The 17,579-nt window shown below is 34.6% G+C and overlaps 1 protein-coding gene across 2 annotated transcripts in view; it reads left to right on the top strand.

Annotated features, from left to right (window-relative positions):
- LRPPRC (leucine rich pentatricopeptide repeat containing) overlaps positions 1–17,579 on the top strand; it is a 93,049-nt gene that overhangs the window by 12,867 nt on the left and 62,603 nt on the right. For both annotated transcript variants that reach the window (XM_059834563.1, XM_059834557.1), the window contains exons 3-14: positions 1,687–1,809; positions 2,520–2,641; positions 2,732–2,790; positions 3,508–3,594; positions 4,109–4,235; positions 5,256–5,400; positions 6,187–6,329; positions 6,615–6,720; positions 6,803–6,910; positions 12,700–12,818; positions 13,437–13,530; positions 16,762–16,831. In XM_059834563.1, coding sequence (XP_059690546.1) covers positions 1,687–1,809; positions 2,520–2,641; positions 2,732–2,790; positions 3,508–3,594; positions 4,109–4,235; positions 5,256–5,400; positions 6,187–6,329; positions 6,615–6,720; positions 6,803–6,910; positions 12,700–12,818; positions 13,437–13,530; positions 16,762–16,831 — 1,303 coding nt within the window. The remainder of the gene's footprint in view (positions 1–1,686; positions 1,810–2,519; positions 2,642–2,731; positions 2,791–3,507; positions 3,595–4,108; positions 4,236–5,255; positions 5,401–6,186; positions 6,330–6,614; positions 6,721–6,802; positions 6,911–12,699; positions 12,819–13,436; positions 13,531–16,761; positions 16,832–17,579) is intronic.

The following is a 17,579-nucleotide window of genomic DNA, read 5'->3' as shown; positions in this document are numbered from 1 at the left end:
AGTTACTGTTTATTTCCTAAAACAATTTGCCTGTGTTTGTATTGTTCTTCCATCTCTAATTACAACATGAAAAATGCCCAAAGAAGTTGCTTGCTATAGATCTCTTGTCCTTCATCTTTCCATACTCATGCTGCCAAATCTGTTCCTGTTTCTTTTGCCTTTCAAGGTCCACGGTCACTAGTATCACACTGGCATTGTGAAACTGGAGATGCATTGCCATTTTTTATTGCAGGAACTAATTATATGCAGGGATTTAAAAATTAGTCAAGTATGACTTATCTCACCACTCCGTTATGTCTTCAGAAGTTCAAATCCCCATTTGCAATTTGTTCCTGCCCCCTTTCAATATTTTAACTTACCTCTCTTCTTTTCTCATTATTGCTTAGTTTTTTTCCCACTGCTGCCTGTGTTTCTTCCCAGATGAGCTTACTCTGTATGAATAACTTTTCTGCTGTAGATTGTGCTCTTGAAACATAGTTTACAATACTTAATGTGGTATCCTAGATTTGCTGGTCTTTTTTGGTACCTGAAGATCTAATTCTAGACGGTATATAGCTTTCTGCTGTTGAGGGTTTTTTACTTTATTTTGCCATTATTTTATAGCTGTATAGCTTTTTCTATAGCTCTGTATATAGAAATTAAAAATTAGACTTAGAGTGATCAGCAGCAACTGGAGATACACTTACTGGCAACAGCTCCTGCCTCTATGCTGGGTTGTACACAACTTTGGCATGTTGGCACGATGATTTGGAAGTAAATTACAAAGCATTAGTGATGCTTTAGACTTCAAGTAATTTTGAAAGTCTGAATCTTTGAAGTCTGCATGTATGTCTCTTTTTGAGATAAATAATGGAAAAAATCTGTAACAGTTCCTACATTGTATGTGAACATTTATCTTGCTCCTTGTTAGGTGAAATTACTTCTAAAGTATACCTTTCCCTGTGATAGGAAAGGGATAGATAACATTTTTCTACTTTTTTTTCTTTACATTATGCTGCTTTCTAAAGGAACTCTCCTTTTTATTAGAAGTTGCTGGGTTTGCATATAAAGATGTGATTGAGAATAATTTTATGTCCATTTTATTGGGTAATCTGTGATAGATTCTGCAGCTCTGCCTTGCTTTGCCTCAGGAGTAGTGGTGAAGTCCAAGAGAGACAGATGAGTTTATAGTTACTTTTTCGGCATCGTGGGGCTAGCGCAGAAGTCAGAGAAGGTAGACATCTACTCTCTAGATGTAAATTATCTCATTTATTTTATAATGAAAAAGGGCAGAAGTGGAAATGGAAATTTAAATGTGGAATATCTCTGAATATCAGTTTTGGAATGATATGGAATTGGTATGAAGTATTTTGCTGTTTTAGAAATCTACCAGAAAGTTATGTCCCTGTTTAGGATTAAATGATCTACGGATCTTGGATTGGGAAATTTAAAGTACTAGATCATCTGAGTTTAGTATTTTGTGTTGTACTTTTTAAAATTTCTGCTCAGCTGAGCTCATTATTGTAGTAAATGACATATTGTGAATCTTTTTCATTTGGGTATCCAGTTCAGTAAAAATCTTCAGTCTTGGAGAAGATTCTATTCTATAAAAAAATGCATAAATATTTCAGTTAGTCTCGAATCTTTTTTCTAATATTAAATGCATAATTATTGATAAAGAAATTTGTGCTTGTGTTCCACTTGCAGGGTGTCCAGGGAGTAACCAGACCTTGCTTTTGTTGCGAAGTTGTGGTGCTCTTTTACCAGAGGTGTTGTCACCTGAGAGAACAGAACTAGCCCATATGATATGGGACAAGATGAAAGAACTGGGTAGGTTGGTTTTGTTAGTCCCTCTTGCAAGAACAGCTGTGTGCTTTAGTTACTTTCTTTGTAATAGAAGACTGAATGTATTTGAATAGTGTTTAAATGTTAGGTTGTAACAGCGAATACTCATTACTGAATAAATGCTACGTTTTATTATTCAGGTGAGACCTATTTCCTATTCTGGGAGTTATACTGACATCTAGGGGTGTTTTAATAAATCTAAAGATTTTTTTTTTTTGTAAGGTGCTTAAATTGGACTTTTGATTTTGATTATTGTAAGAATGTATTTTACTTTTCTGTTAGATGTTACCTTGGTATCTGGTGGGCTGAGTATTCCTAGTGCTACCAGCTATTTTATCAGATGATTTTTTTGTTTTAGGTTAGTCATTTATATATAGATGCTGCATAGGTGAACTGCTTCTTGCTAGTAATATTGCTGAATCTGTAAAATAAATACAACTGTATGAGACTAGTATAGTGTGCACGCAAGCATTGATGTTACAGTGCTCTTGTTAGGTTTTAGCCTTTTATAAACAGATGTGTGCTGTTAAACAGATGTCTGATATTTCAAAGGTGGATAGAAGGAAGCAGTCTGATTATACATAAAGTTCATACAGAATAAAATAGGTATAAAATTAATTACCTGAGAAAGCTATAAAATCATGTTGAATTTAGAGACTCTACATTCACTGACTGTGGTTGAAATATTTCCTTAGGTGCTGCGTATGATACAAGCCATTATAATGCTTTACTTAAAGTCTACCTTCAGAATGAGCATAAATTTTCTCCAACGGAATTCTTGGCCAGAATGGAGGAAGCTAATGTACAGCCCAATCGAGTAGGTACCCTTTTATCATATCTTCATTTTTAATAGTAGTATCCATTTATTGCATGGAAATCATTAACTTCCCCTTTTTGTTTTCTGTAGGTTACATACCAAAGGTTGATTGCTGCTTATTGCAATGAGGGTGACATTGAAGGAGCAAGGTATTCTTTTCCATTATGTTTAAAGGGATTTCTGCAAAATCTGTTTCTCATATTCCCTGCTGTTAATGTTAAAACTCATTTCAGTATAATTCTTACAAATTGAGCATAGCAAAGAAGGTGTTTAAGTATGTTTTAACTAAGCACTGAAGAGCAGTTTCTTAAGAGACAGCTGCAACCTACACAAACAAAGTAAAAATAAGTGATAGACCAGTGTATTCAAATCAAATTGTATTCAAGTTGCTCAGAAAATAACTTGTCATTTCTAGAGCCAGCATGAAAAAGTATAAGATTATGAAGGCTTACTGCCTATGTAAGAAAATGGCTACTGGGAAAGGCATTTGAAAACCAAGTGGGGTAAGGAGCAAATAGTAGTAACTGTATCTTTTATTGTTGTCGTCGTTCCGCGGGGACAATTTTAGCAAGGGTAAGTTGCAACAGTGTGATTGCTGGGCATGAAAAACAAGTAAAAGGAGGAAAAACCCAGCCCCGCCCTTGTGTCTGCATAGTTCAAAGTGACAAATGTAATTAATCTGAAAAAATGAAAATGACCAAATTATGAGCATGTTATACAGCATCCTCAAATGTAATTGCTCAGTGACATTAGGATTTGGTTTTGTTTGATGATACAGTACTTGTCCAGCAGAGCAGCAATAGCTCAGTAGTTTATCTTCTCAAAGAAAAAAAATATCTAATCATTCATTGTCTTGTATTTTGCAGTCAGATTCTTGGATTTATGAAGAGCAAAGATCTCCCAATCACTGAGGCAGTATTCAGTAGCCTTGTGAAAGGTCATGCAAGATCAGGGTAATGTTTAATACCTTTTTTATTTTACTACAATATAAAGTGATACTGTACAATTTTTTTGTACAATATAAAGTGATACTGTACAGAAAAATTTTACTACAATATAAAGTGATACTGTACAGAAAAATTACATGCTGCAGAATAGTGTGATGGTTTTGAATAATAATGTATAGAAGACTGTCTTTTTATACACTTCTGAAGCACAAAAGGGCTGTTTAACAAAGGAAGTAGATTTCTCTTGTGTCTGAAAATCTTGAATTTCAAGATAAATTACTGTACTTTTGTACTGTTTGGGAATCAAATTTGCTGCACTTAATTTGAACTTATTCGAAGTAATAGAATAATTAAAAGTTGCACTTTCACCCTTCAGGATTTGCTTTATTAAAATAAGTTTCTATATGCTGGTTGTAATCTTTGTTTCAAATTCTAATTAATTTAATGAGGAAATGTGGATGTCACAATAAACATTATCATGATTAAATCTACTGAGGGTCTGTCTTTTGAATTCTTTTAGAGATATGAAGAGTGCAGAAAATATCCTTTCAGTGATGAGGATGGCTGGTGTTGAACCAGGTCCAGACACCTATTTATCACTGCTAAATGTGTATGCTGAAAAGGGTGATGCTGATAGCATCAAAAAGGTATTGCAAGTTTGAGTTCAAATACAACTTGTTTCATCTTTTGTTCAGTTTAACTTTGGAATGCTTTCTATCCATGCAGGAGGAATAATACTGAGTTTTATAACTTGTTTCCTCCTAGTCCGCAGCAATTAAACTTTTTTTTCGCATCTGAATAGCTGGTTAAATGAAAGCAGTCTCAAACTTTATGAAAAATACTTGTCCTTTGATAGTTGCCTTTCACTCTGAGAAGAGAGGTTTGCCAGTGAGTGATTTAATAATTCAGGGTTTTTTTAAAGAGACAAATAGTGCATGTGAGGCATTTATATAGTTATTTATAAAAATAAATAAATAGTAAACCTTGATTATCCTGCTCCCATTGAGCTATTCTTTGGCTCCCATTGAAGCCACAGAGTCTTTCCAGTAAAACTGAATTTTTTTTGAGTTCATACCAACAACTTGGGCATGAAGTGTGGATAAGATAATGCTGCTTTACAACCCTTTGTGTAGCTGATTTTTTACAAGTATTCTCTCTTACTTTTTTTTTTAATCAGAAAAGAATGAGAAAAGAAAATTGGTTTGAGTTTAATAAGTAGTATCAGATGGAGAGGACAAATCAAGGAAGAGGGTGTAGGAAACATTATATTCTTCTGTGACTCACAAATTAAACTAATCTTCATCAACCAACCTTCTTCCAAACACTAACAAAAAGTTTGAATAATCATTCTCCCCTTTTCAAAGTAATTTCTTTTGAAAGTCATTTCACAATGGGAATATCTTTGGTGTTTTCATATATTATTAGAGAAACTATCTGCTATATCCCTTTTATCTCTCCCTTTTTCTTTTTACAGTCTAAAGGTGTTTGAGGCTCTCTTTCTAGATCTTTGGTATTCTCTCTACCCTATTGCATGTATCTAATGGCTTTTAAAAAAGGAAAAAACTGCAGCTTTTTGTGATTTTTATTTTTTTTTCCCCTAAATCTTAATGTATCCTGTTTTGAGTCACTTTGGAGTTTATTAAAGTTAAATTTATTCTGGTTTACAGACTCTAGAAGAGGTTGAGAAGACTGAGGGGTACCTTATGGATAGGATTTTGATGCAGGTGATTTTTAGCCTTGCCAAGGCTGGATATCCTCAGTACATCGAAGATATTAAAGAACGCATAAGATTTGAAAGGGAGTTAATTCCAGGTATGTCCTTGGTTACTACAGCAGTGTTTTACTACTCAGGGTGGAGAGGGAAAGCATTTTCATTCTTTTTTTGCAGCAATAACTAGTTACCAAAAATAGCTGATTTTGTACTTTTCTCTTGGATACTTAGGGAAAATAATAGTTTTGCCATTAGTTTGTGGATTCATTTGTGCTGCTTTAGATCACATTTTATAAAATTTAAATGTAAACCAATTTTAATCGTTTGCCTACAGAAATTAATCTATCAATTTTTTTAACGTCTAAAATTCATAAAGACTTTATAGGAAAGCAGTAAGTGTGAAGTCCTTTCTTCAGACAACACGGTTTTAAGTCCTGTTGTGACAGCTCTTTGTGAATATCATAAAAAGGGAGACTAAACACTGAATATAGGTGGTTTTTTTTAATCTACAGTTAAAGTCACTTTTGGATCCCAGTATGTGTAATCTAATTGATAACTGTTAATTATGCTTGATCCATTTTTACTTTTTTTTGATACGTCTAGAAATGTGTTTCTCTTATTTAGTTTCCTTCTGACATGCTGCAATGGTGAGGCTTCTGTAACTTTTGGCATGGTCTTTTTAATGGGAAAAGTTAATTTCATTAATAAATACAAATAATTCTGAAAAAGGTAGGCTCAAATTTGGTTGTTTCATCATGTTTAAAAGTATGCTAATGATAATTATAAAACATTTTTCTTTCCTAGCTTTCACTAATTTTAGTAGTTTAATGTGAAAATAGTTATATGCACTTTTTTAATCTTGTTGTTTTCTGTTTTTCAATTGCTAGATGCAATGAACCTGTGTTTGACTCTGGTAACTCATGGCTTCGAAGATATAAGTTTCCAGATTTTGAAGTCTCTTAATCATTTATCACGTGATAATATGGACCAGGGTAGCTTCTTCTTGCAGCATTGTGTAAATAGAGATATGGTATGCAGAATAGTCATACTTTTTTCTTAATATACTAATAACAGTATATTTATTTAGTTTAATGCAACTGTGAAGATGGAAAGTGGTAGATTTTTTGCACAGTTCTTAAAGAATAAAAGAAAGATTCTAGTATTTCATATCAATTTGCATAGTAAATTGAAATTCACAAAGGAATCATTTTTGCCATGTGGAATATTCATTTTCTAAACATTAGAAGAATCTGATGTTCTTAACAATTTAAGAAATTGAAAAATGTATTAAATTAATTTTTGAAATTCTTTTCAGCCTGTAAACAAGCTGAAGCACTTCTGTAGTGAGTTAAAAGAAGCAAAAATGCACTCAGCACCGTTACCATTTATTTTGCGTTGCGCTTTGGAGGCCAACAAATCAGGTACTCTGCTTGTTTAGTTATTTTTACATATGCTTATTTAAAGTACTTGTTCATTGTTTAATTATCTTGTGAATGTTTTCAGCCTTGGCCATTGATGTGATGAAGATGATGAAAGAGGAAGGCTTGCCACTCAGACCTCACTATTCCTGGCCGCTGCTAGTTGGGTTCCAGAAAGAGAAGAACCTTAAAGGTTAGTTATCTGACACATGCTCCTCTAGCTTTCTTGTGAACCTAGTACACAAATCTTTATTAAAACATTGCTATGAGATTCAGCCGACTCTTGAAAGGAAATGAAGACCTTGCTGCATGTCTTTGTTGCAAACAATTTTTCCTTCAGAAAGACTTTTTTAAAACCTCCTTTCCTTACTTAATCATGGTACAGTTCTACAAATGTAAAGTCAACCATTGCATAGAAAGATGTGAGAGAGTTTAATTATCTTTTTAACTCTTCACATTCTTTTTGCCTTCCACTGGTTCTTTTTGCTGCCAAATACCTTTTACAGTGTTTACTCTTGAAGAAGCTGAAATCTGAGAGAAGCATTTAAAAGTAAGGTTATGTTATAATAGCTATCTTGGACTGCAAACCCAATCCTTTTTTCAAGCCAACTTCTTATCTACCTGATAAGCCAAACGTGAGTTTCGTTACAATAATAAAAACTGCAGGAGAACTTACATTGCTGAATGCGTGAGCCTGAACTGACAGCATACTGATTGAAGGACAGAAATGCTCAATCTTTGGGATTCTTAAGTAGGTTTAAGCATTTAGCATACTTTCCCCTGTTACACATGGGGATGTCTACAGGATGTGAATAAGAATTGAACAAATATTAAATTTTAGAGTACAGTATCTAATTCTTTGGTTTGCGTTATTGGTAATTCAGAAAGAATGGTATTGTAAAAAGATGCTTTTAACAGAAGTACTTCCCCCTTGGGGAAACAAAAAACTGTCTTTTTCATCTTATCTCGCAGTATAATGTGCTTTAGAATGAGATGCAGAGTTGTTAGTGTGACACTGGGTGACAAACAAAATGCACAAACAAAAAAAAAGTGCTTTTAGCAGACTCTTCATATCGCAATTTTATCTTAAATATACAGTCACGTTCCAGTTTGGAAGAAATGCTGAAGCAAGTATTCCCTAATTGTTTCTGGCTATAAAAATGTCTCAAGTCTTTTTGAAAAAGCCTTTGTGAAAACAATATTCAGTTTTTATTAACTCCTTAGGCTCTGTTACTTCTAGACTACTTCCCAAGTTTATCTTCTCCCATGTTTTCAAATGCTTGAAAGTTCTGTGATATTTTAAAAGTCTGGCAACATTGTTTTAGTTGGGTCATAGAATCACTAAGGTTGGAAAAGACCTGTAAGATCATCAAGTCCAACCATACTTCCAATGGAAGTATTTTTAGATTTAGACTTAGCTCCCGAAACTGAAGCAATATCTGACCCTCGAGAGAAACTTAAATTTTTATGTCTCTGGCAACATCAGAGGTTGCCTTAGTTTGGACTCCTACTGTAGAATTCGACTATGCTTTAGCTAGTAGTTCCTGCTGGAAGTCATGTAAGCAAACTGAGAAGAAAACTGATGAAGGAATCTGCAGTTCTGGCTTTCTTTGCCATTTTATAAAGAGCCTTTCTTTTTCTGTCTGCAAAGGCATTGGATACATAAACTTCTGTATGGCTGTATGATAATACTGGGGATTTGCAAGCATGTTTTTCTAACCTGGTACTTAATCTCCGCATTTGAATTGTCAGGTGGGAGCATTACTACTGTGTGCATACTTACAAAAGTCGGTGATTTTGCAATTCTTAAAATACTTAAGAAGATATCTTAAGCAATTTCTTCTGCAGTGAAGAATCAGTGGAATTATTCCTGATGCAGTGAAACAAGTTGTCTTGTTCTTTCCCATGTGTAAGCTCACATTCATTTTTTGCAATTTAATAATAAAAAAAATTAATAAATGAGACCCCCTATCTTAAAATACAACCAGTATGCTTGAGGGAAAGTAAATAGGGAGAAAAAAAACCCACCCACCCTGAAATTGTTTTGTAGAAATACTAGCGAAAAAATAATGCTGAAGTGAGAACCAAAAGGTGACAGCAGATAGTAAATGAACGGAATGGTGCTTTCCAGCAGCAAAAAATAATAGAGCTGTGTGAACAGAAGTATAGATAGACACTGTATCACATCTCACACCAAAAATGAGGTAATAATGCTTTTCTCTATGAAGTAGTTATGCCCAGCTTAATGTGTGTAATTTTGCATCTTGGTAAAGGTAAGGCTGAAAATGGAAAAGAACTTTGAGGAAAAATTAAAAATCTGATCAGATGTAGACAGTGGACTAAATAATTATTAAATAACACAGGATATAAGCAACAACCTATTTAGAACTGCAGGGTACAAATGTCTGAATCAGTATGTATAATGTGACCCAAACAATTATATAACTAGTAGCAATGTTCAGTTTTGCATTTATCTAATGTTTATTATAACAAAAGCTGACATTGGATATCAAAGGTAATTCCCTAACTTCTGTATTATGGAATTGGGTTTGAAAGAAAAATAGCAGTGAACTGGTGGCTAAGAGGAATGAAACTAAGCAAGGCCATTGTTAAATATACGGTAGAGAACTTAACCACTCTGAAATGCAGACAGCTCTTTCGGTCATTTTACACAGGCAAATAATTTCAGATGGGGCATTCTTGCTTTTATGTGCATCTGTTATATAAGTTGATAATTACTTACTTCCATAGTATTTATCTAAGTAAATGCTGTTAGGCTTTTAGGAATGGGAAGTGCTTCCAGGGTTTAAAAGATTACTATGCGGTGGATCTGAAACTGTTACTGGCACTGAGATTCATCTTTGTATCAGATTATACACTAAAACCAGCAAGGCCTAGTATAAATAAGCAGAAATGTTTGACTTGCACTTGTTACTGAATATTTTATAGTTGCCTTTCATCTTTGTATAATCACGTTATTTTTAAAGACAGTTTTTAAGTCTGTAATGTATTTCACTTTTGTTTTCTACTAGACTGTTGTTATAGACACAAAGCATGGTTAGTGAATGGTAATTCAATTTTTACTTTGGGAAATAAGAGTCTGAGTCCAGAGAGGAATAAGGGTGGTGATTTCACAAAGTAACTGCTTGAAATACTGTTTTGTAGACAGACTTTTCTGGCAAAGAACTTTCTGAGTGCATCTGAAATTAACAGCACGGCAAAAATATGTTAAATATTACATTGCTTTCCTGAATGTGACCTCACTTTTCGAACTGGAGTTTTATTGGTTTGTTTCCTTAGAAAACTGCTTGAAGCCCAATTTTTACTGCCCTTGCATATGTAGAACTGTACGTAACTGCCTTAGAAATCCCCCCTGTTCTGATGGGACTGCTTTAGGAAGAAGGCACAACTTAGTGTGGGAAACTTAGGAAATAAAAGGTGGACTGAAAAGCAGCAGGTTGCTCTGCTCTACCACAGAAATATTATGACCATCCTGTAATTCATCTCTTCTGTATTTGTTCTTGGATATGCTGATTTGAGGCTGGAATCTGTTCTGTTGGGGTGTTCCAGTGCTGTTTCCAGTATCGACAGAAAGGAAAACAGAATTTTGGCTGTTTTCCCTATTTCTGTCCTCTTTCCACTCACTCAATTATATGATTTTAGATATTCAGCTCCTGCAGTCCTTATATATCTCAGCCCAAGATCTCAAAAACCTGTTCTTGATGAAGCAGGGAGATGGCCAGAAGACTTTACTGTGTGTTTTAGTCATACCCAGTCTTCTGGATCAGTGGTCTCCAAAGTGGGGTGTGCAAGGCAGTCCATTGGGGTGTGAACAGGCTGTTAATAAATAATTACTTCATCCTTTCTTACTTTCTATTTTTGTGTATGTTTTATAACGTGCATAATATATCCGTACAGTAATACATGTATATAATTTTTAAATAAATATACATGTATTGGGGGTGTGTTCTCAAAGTTTGGGAGACCAGTGTTATAGATAGACATGACTGCACTTCTGTCTCTCTTTTTGGTCTGCTCTTTCGTTTGGGGGGAGACAATAGGTTAGTATATTTTCCAATATGAGGAACAAATAATTTCTAAAAGTCCACACATGTAATGCTCAAACCCTATTTCATGCATTTATTTGACAATTTTATAGTATTTTGATTGAAGTGCGAAAGTTTCATTGCTTTGTATTGTGGAAGATATTTATGCGAAGATAAAGTAGTTGTGCTCTCGGTGAGGTAGAAAACGTATGCGAAATTGTAGCATTCTGTGTTGGTTTTCATTAATCTTCTATTCCCCCCAAAAATTGTACGTCAGCCATCTTAGAAATGAAGAAATGTGTGGCAGCATTTTTTTAAGTTTGCAATTAATTTGGCTACGTGGAGTGTTGCTACTGGTATTCCTCCTTGATCTGCATCTCACCGTTGTGCTAGTGTTCTAATCGTCGTACGTGCCCTTTCTTACTTGGGAACTCTGCCGAGCCATGTAATGTTTTTGTGACTAGGGAATGGAGATGCTTAACAAGCCTGTTTTCGACTCTGTTCTAGATACAAATTTGAACTTAAATCTCCTGAGTTTACCACACCTTATCCACTGTGGTATCTAGTTCTTGGTCTTCAAACTACTTTCTAGTGATACAGATAACAGTTATTTTAGAAAAGGTTTCAGCATAAGAGGACTTAATGTATTTTCTGGGAAGCTGAAAACCTGAAATAGGAGCTAGCTGTCAAAATTTGAAAGGTATCAAGAAAGACTTACTGTAATTAATTCTTTATTCATATTTTTGCAGATTCTGGGCCAAAATGAGACTTTTGTTTAAGGCAAACTTGAACAGATGATGCGACTTTAATCTAGTGTGACTTGCCTGCATGTATTTTCAAGTGCTCAAAGGGAATTCACATTTGATTATTTGCACCATAGTGAACTGCATAAAATATTCATGGAAGTGTCACTTTTCCATAGGTGGCACTCCAGGGCAAAGACAGGGACTTTGGGAAACTTCACGTTTTTAAAGTAATAAGTATGAAATGCAAGTTGAAAAAAACATATGCTGTTTGGTACTGGTGTCCTGCAGCAACTGACAAATCATTTTTAGACCAGCAAAAAATGATGATACCTGTATTTGTTTTGACAGGGGTTCAGAGTTTGCTAGCTAGGGTTACTGTAAGAAGTTTCTGCAAATCAGAAGTGTGAGCAATTAAAAAGCATGACATATACTCTAAAACTCTACACTCTAATTGCTGAACTATTAAGATTTGGAATCTGTTGTCTTCAAATGCATATCTACAATAGTAATATACAGTCTAGTTGTGTGAATTGATCTGAACTCTGTAGAAGTTATAATGCAGCTTCACTGGGGCTTGGGAGACTCCAGCCTTTCTCTGAATTTCCAGTTTGAAGCTGATGTGTTGATAGAATAATCAACCTATTTGTTTACAAAAATGTTATTTGTTTTAAACAAATCTAGAGACAAATCTTGAAAGCTTCCCTCGCTAATCAGGATTGGATACTGGGAACAAAGCTAAGAATGTGTTAGGTATTGAAGAATGCATTTGTATCTTGAATTTGATTACATACTTTACACCAAATTTCAGATTTCTTTTTTATGCACAATGATATGGACATTTTGATATATAGCTCTAAAAGATATTTTGCAAACATGACTAAGAGTAACTGTCATATATTCACTGTCTTAGAAAATAGCTTTATATACTAGCAGTTTCCAAAGTAGCCAAGATTTTCATGTTTTTGATAGTACAGCACAGAACAGGAAGTTTAGTAAATCTATTTCAAGTTCCACAATTAAGAACTTTATTAACACTTAAAATAAAAATGCAGGATTTTGCATGGCAATTTCAGGGAGGGAAATTGAGGAGACAAGTCCATTTTTTTGAAAAGCAACATTTATTTTTAAATGTTGAGTCTCAAGTTTTAATTTTTCCAAAATGTTTAACCTTACCAATTTTGCCTTGATAGGTATCTTTGAGGTCCTGAAAGTGATGCACGAGTTGGGGGTGGAACTTGATACAGAAACATACACAGACTATGTTTTTAAGAATTTTGCTGATAGTGAAACTGCTCGTGCCCAGCTGAAGGTAAGCTTACATTTAGAATTCACAAAAATGACTACTGCATGGCTTGTTTTTCTATCTTCTCTGTGAAGGTTTTAGATCTCAGTAGTCCTCTAAATATGAACTTGGTATGATAAAGCCTGTTCAGAATACTGCTTTTGAAACAGTTGCTGCACTGATGGTTTGTTTACGGAGTCTTCCTCCTGCTTTTCTTTCTCCTTTTCAGAGCTAACCAAAATATTTTGCTCAAGACTTACTAACTCTCTGTTTCCTGAAGTGGAAAACTAAGTAAATGAATGATGTCCTTTTTTTACTGGGGAAAGTATTACAATTGTTTCTAGTGGATTTTATTTTTTACTTGCTGAATAATTCAGAATTACAGACTAAGTTTAACTGTCCCACTCTTTCTGCCTTTGGTAACTTTGTCTCTTGCAATTGATTTGAATACAAAAGCTGGATAATTTTTGATCAGTAGCAACTTATCTGGCTAGCCATATGGGCTTCTGTAGAGCACCTTCTATGTTCTCAACAGCTATCAATACAAGAATGCCAATGTCCTTTGGGAAGGAAGCATTTAAAAATAAAAAGTATCAGAAGGTCCTCTCTGTGTGTATTTCCAATGATTGATTGCTTTATCTCTAGAAAAATGACTGCCTGTTTGAAACTGTTGGACTCTCTGTAGCAGAAATAAGATATGAAGCAGCACATGGAAGACTGAACAATGTTCTTTCTCTATGTAAGTATTTTTCATAATGCGTGTTACTACGTACTTGGCGGTAGTGTTGATGGGTTGTAAGCTAAGAGATTTACATGTATTAATATATGAGGTTTAAAAATATGTGGGAAACCTGAGCAAAGCTTTTATTATGTGAGGTCCTCTATGATGAGATATCAGACTGTTTGAAACTACCAATTCTGGACAACAGATAATGGTGAAATTATTTTTTAATATTGAACCTAGCCATAGGATTTACATACAAGATATTTACAAATCACAGCTTTGCTGTGATTGTGATAGGATTATGATCCTCTCGTACTTAGAGGGCTTAAGGAAACAATTTGCCTTGCACAATGACTGTTAAGTCTTTGGTGCGGTGTTTGTTTTTTGTTTGCAGCACCAATTACAGCAGGATGCTAGTCTAACAATACGGCTCTGAAGTACTATAGAACTATTAATGAAAGAACCAACTTTAAAGAACTGAACTGATTGGCACTGATGTCAACCTGAGGGTGCTCTGCTGATCTGCTGGTCATGGAAGTTATGTGTATAAATTTGATGGGTCAATTAGGTGATGAAGTTGTAACAGCATGAATTACTCCCTTGATGAGAGTTTTCTCCAAAGACTGTTCTGATGCTCAGTGCTTGCAAAATCTAATATACGTCATTGACTGAATGTATGGGATGGGATGATTTGCTTGGTTAAGTAGGAATGCATGTTTCTCTTCAAGATCTAAAACAAATGCAGTTTTTAGTTTCCTAGTATACTAAGACAATAATAGAACACCTAAATTTGGACTAAATCTGATACAGAAAGATCTCCTTTTTTTTAAACAACAGTTTTATTTGTCCAAGGTTCAGCAAAAAGCTTAAGCAGTCTTTTTGCTGCAACTGTCATTAACTGTTTCATGTAACAAATACAGAAATGTGTAGTCTATACACCATGACCCTGAGGAGCTGTTGTCTTGAAAATGAGAAAAATTGAGTAGTAACGAATCAGTGATTTAATTTTTGGATTTCACACTTATTTAGTGAATCTTTAAGATTCATCTTACATTCTGCCATTATTTGTTCTTATTACAGAAAAAAACATTAACCACGAAAAATGAAGTACTTAGAAATTTTTTTTTAAAGAATAACTATTTATTAGGAGCAATGAAATTTCTTCTGGGAAGTGGAATAGGTTTTCTTTTTTTTTTCCTACATGAAAAGGTAGACCCACCCCTGCACATTCATTTTGGTTAACTGAAATAGTCACGTTTTAATGTATTACAAGGCACAAATAAGTGTGTGCCTGGTGTATGGTAAATGAATATGGTATCAAAAGTATGATACAGGCACATATAGTAGACTGCATTCTGTCTTACTGTCATGAAATTAGTCTCACATTGTGTATTATTTAGCTGTTGTCTGTGTGTTGAATTTAAATCTTGTAGTGGTATTTCTGTTTACAAAGACTAGGGTTAATAATTCATGGAGACATACAAAATTTCTTTTGAACTTGCGCTTTAAAGGAAGGTACTCCTGTAAATAGTTTACCAAGCTGAAATGAATGCTAGTAAATCTAATTAGCACCTGTGTAATGATAAGGCACAGATATTAAACAGCTGGGGTTTTTTTATTTGTCTCCTTTTGCGGTATTACAAAGAGGGAAAAATAGATGCAGTATGGAAAATAGTTCAAGATTGTCTCATCAGTGTAGTCAGGGGAGGTGAAGGTTGGCTGTTAATGCTGGTTGCTCTCTAGGTGTATTGATTCAGCTTCTCATACCTTATGATGTATAGATTTCTGCTACTGACAAGATGAAAACTACGAAGCATCAGCTGAGGAATCTGGGCGCATAAGGCGGCATACGAGAGCCGCCTTTTTCCCTTTATCATGCCGTTCCATTCCACTTCATTGTCAGCCTCTTGATTTTCTCAGACTTGTTTGTTGCTAAGGAAACCAGGTTGCCGATTGTCAGCAGCAGCTGAGCATACTAAGATGCTTTTCTGCTCGTCTTTTTATGAGCAAAAAGTTTAATATACCACTGGAGGACAACTTGTATTGAGGATTTCTTGAAACCAACTTTACCTGAGATTTTCAAACTAAAATAAACGTTCCAACATTTAAAACTTTTAATTTTCTAAATGCTTGCAGTTAGACTAATGAGTGGTTTTAGCATGTTGTCTGCCTTTTATTTCCCAGGTTCCTAAAGAGCTGGTGGTTTTATTTCAGTTCTCTTCTTCTATAATCCCATATTGCAGCCCTTGCTGAAAGGGCCCACTGCATTCAGGTTTTTACAGGGGTTAATTCTATTGTGATAGTGAAGTCGGATGATAATAACTTCACACAAGACTTAAATGCATCTACTACTGTACTTTTTGCTTTGCTGGACTATGGTGCTAGAGTGAGAGACAGCAATTCTAGAGGAACAGGGTAGAATGGTTTGGAATATTTAACCAAGAAATGATGTAAAGATGAGGACATAGGGCATAACTGAATGACCTCTCAGGGACATCTAGTTTTAAGTAATTTTACAGTTTCCTTTGTGTTCAACCAATATTGTAAATATCAACATTTAGAACTGTTTCTCTTTGTTCCCCTTATGTTTAACTTAATTCAGTGGATAGCACTTCAGGTGGAACTACTTTTTCTTTCTTGTCAGGCAATTTACACCAGCAGAAGCAAACACCTAAGAAAGTGACCTTTTTTTTTTTTAAGTGAAAAAAATAGAAGGCAAAATTGTAAAGCCTGTTTTAAGGCAGGTATTCGGTCTGAAACAATTAGCAAACCTTTTGCCTCTGGATCTTTTTGTTCCAGTGCTAATATCTCAAGTTTTCTTGATTTAGGATTGTTTTGGGTTTTGGTTTATATTTATGTTTATAATATATACTATATTTAATATATATTATATTTATAATATTTTGTTCGGTCTTGTACTTTTTTACAGACAAGATGCTTATTCCTATTACCAATTTGTATAAAAGACTAATGTATTAACTATTGATATTAAAGGTAATGAAGAAGGAAAAATAGCTCTTAGAATATTTGATCCCTTTTGAAACGGAGCAGATCTAAAGCTGATAAAACCAGGACTGTTTCAAATACCCTGGTATTTGAAATCTTGATTTACAAAAGTTTGTCAGCATTTACTAAACTAATGGAATAGTTCATCTAAAGACACCCTGTTTACGTGACCTAATGACTTGTTGCAGTTCAGCTTTTTTTTTTACAGTGACTATTTAGAAACATTTCTTTCATTTACAGTGTCTTCAGCAAGCACACCTCCCATTGATATTCGTCAGGTTAGAAACAGCCTCATTCTGGGTTTTAAAAGGTAAGGTTGCTATATGAATACCTTTTTTTTTTTTTCCTCTGTAGCAAAGTTCCCTCTCTTTTTTGCCTTGTTGAGCACAAGCCTGTGCAGTCTTTCCCCCTTCATTCCATGTTTGAAAATTTGAAAGTAGGGTTCCAGCTGTAGCAGATCTGAGGAGTACCTTTGTTCCTCTTTGCTCTCCCTGGTTTCCTTGCCTCTGCTATGTATGAGCATATCTTTGAAGTATTATATATAGTGGATTAAAAAGAACTTCACTGTTCTTTTTTGTTCTGTGGTATTTGACAGTATATAAACTTCTCAGGGTAGTAAACATTTCGGGAGTTTATTCACTTTTTGTTTATAGACTGCTATGCTAATATAAGATTTCCCTGAAGATTATACTAGTAACCATTAAAGTAAATGGGAGCTTAATGAAGATGAAATACCAGTAGGAGCCAGGCATATTCTACTACATCTGATAGCTTTCTGTGCCCTCTGGGTTAATACTACTCCTGAATACTCACATTTAACACCTAGTATTGTGCTACATTGCTGTGACTTTGTATTCACAGCCTTATGGTCCCATTTTGTAAGGAGGGTTCCTTGTGAATTTGCAGGGTTCTCTTAAGTTTAAGCAAGTATATGTGAATTAACAAGCATTTCTGTCACTCACTTTTTGCCCCAGTCAAACATTTAGGACTGTGAATGAAGTTTTTTTGCAGCATACCTACACCACTGGGAACCAGAGAGGTCACTTAATATTACTCAG

Source organism: Gavia stellata, chromosome 2 (genome assembly GCF_030936135.1).
Source record: "Gavia stellata isolate bGavSte3 chromosome 2, bGavSte3.hap2, whole genome shotgun sequence".
NCBI lineage: Eukaryota > Metazoa > Chordata > Aves > Gaviiformes > Gaviidae > Gavia > Gavia stellata.
Note: the sequence above shows the minus strand (reverse complement) of the source record. Positions and strands in the feature narration are given on the sequence as shown.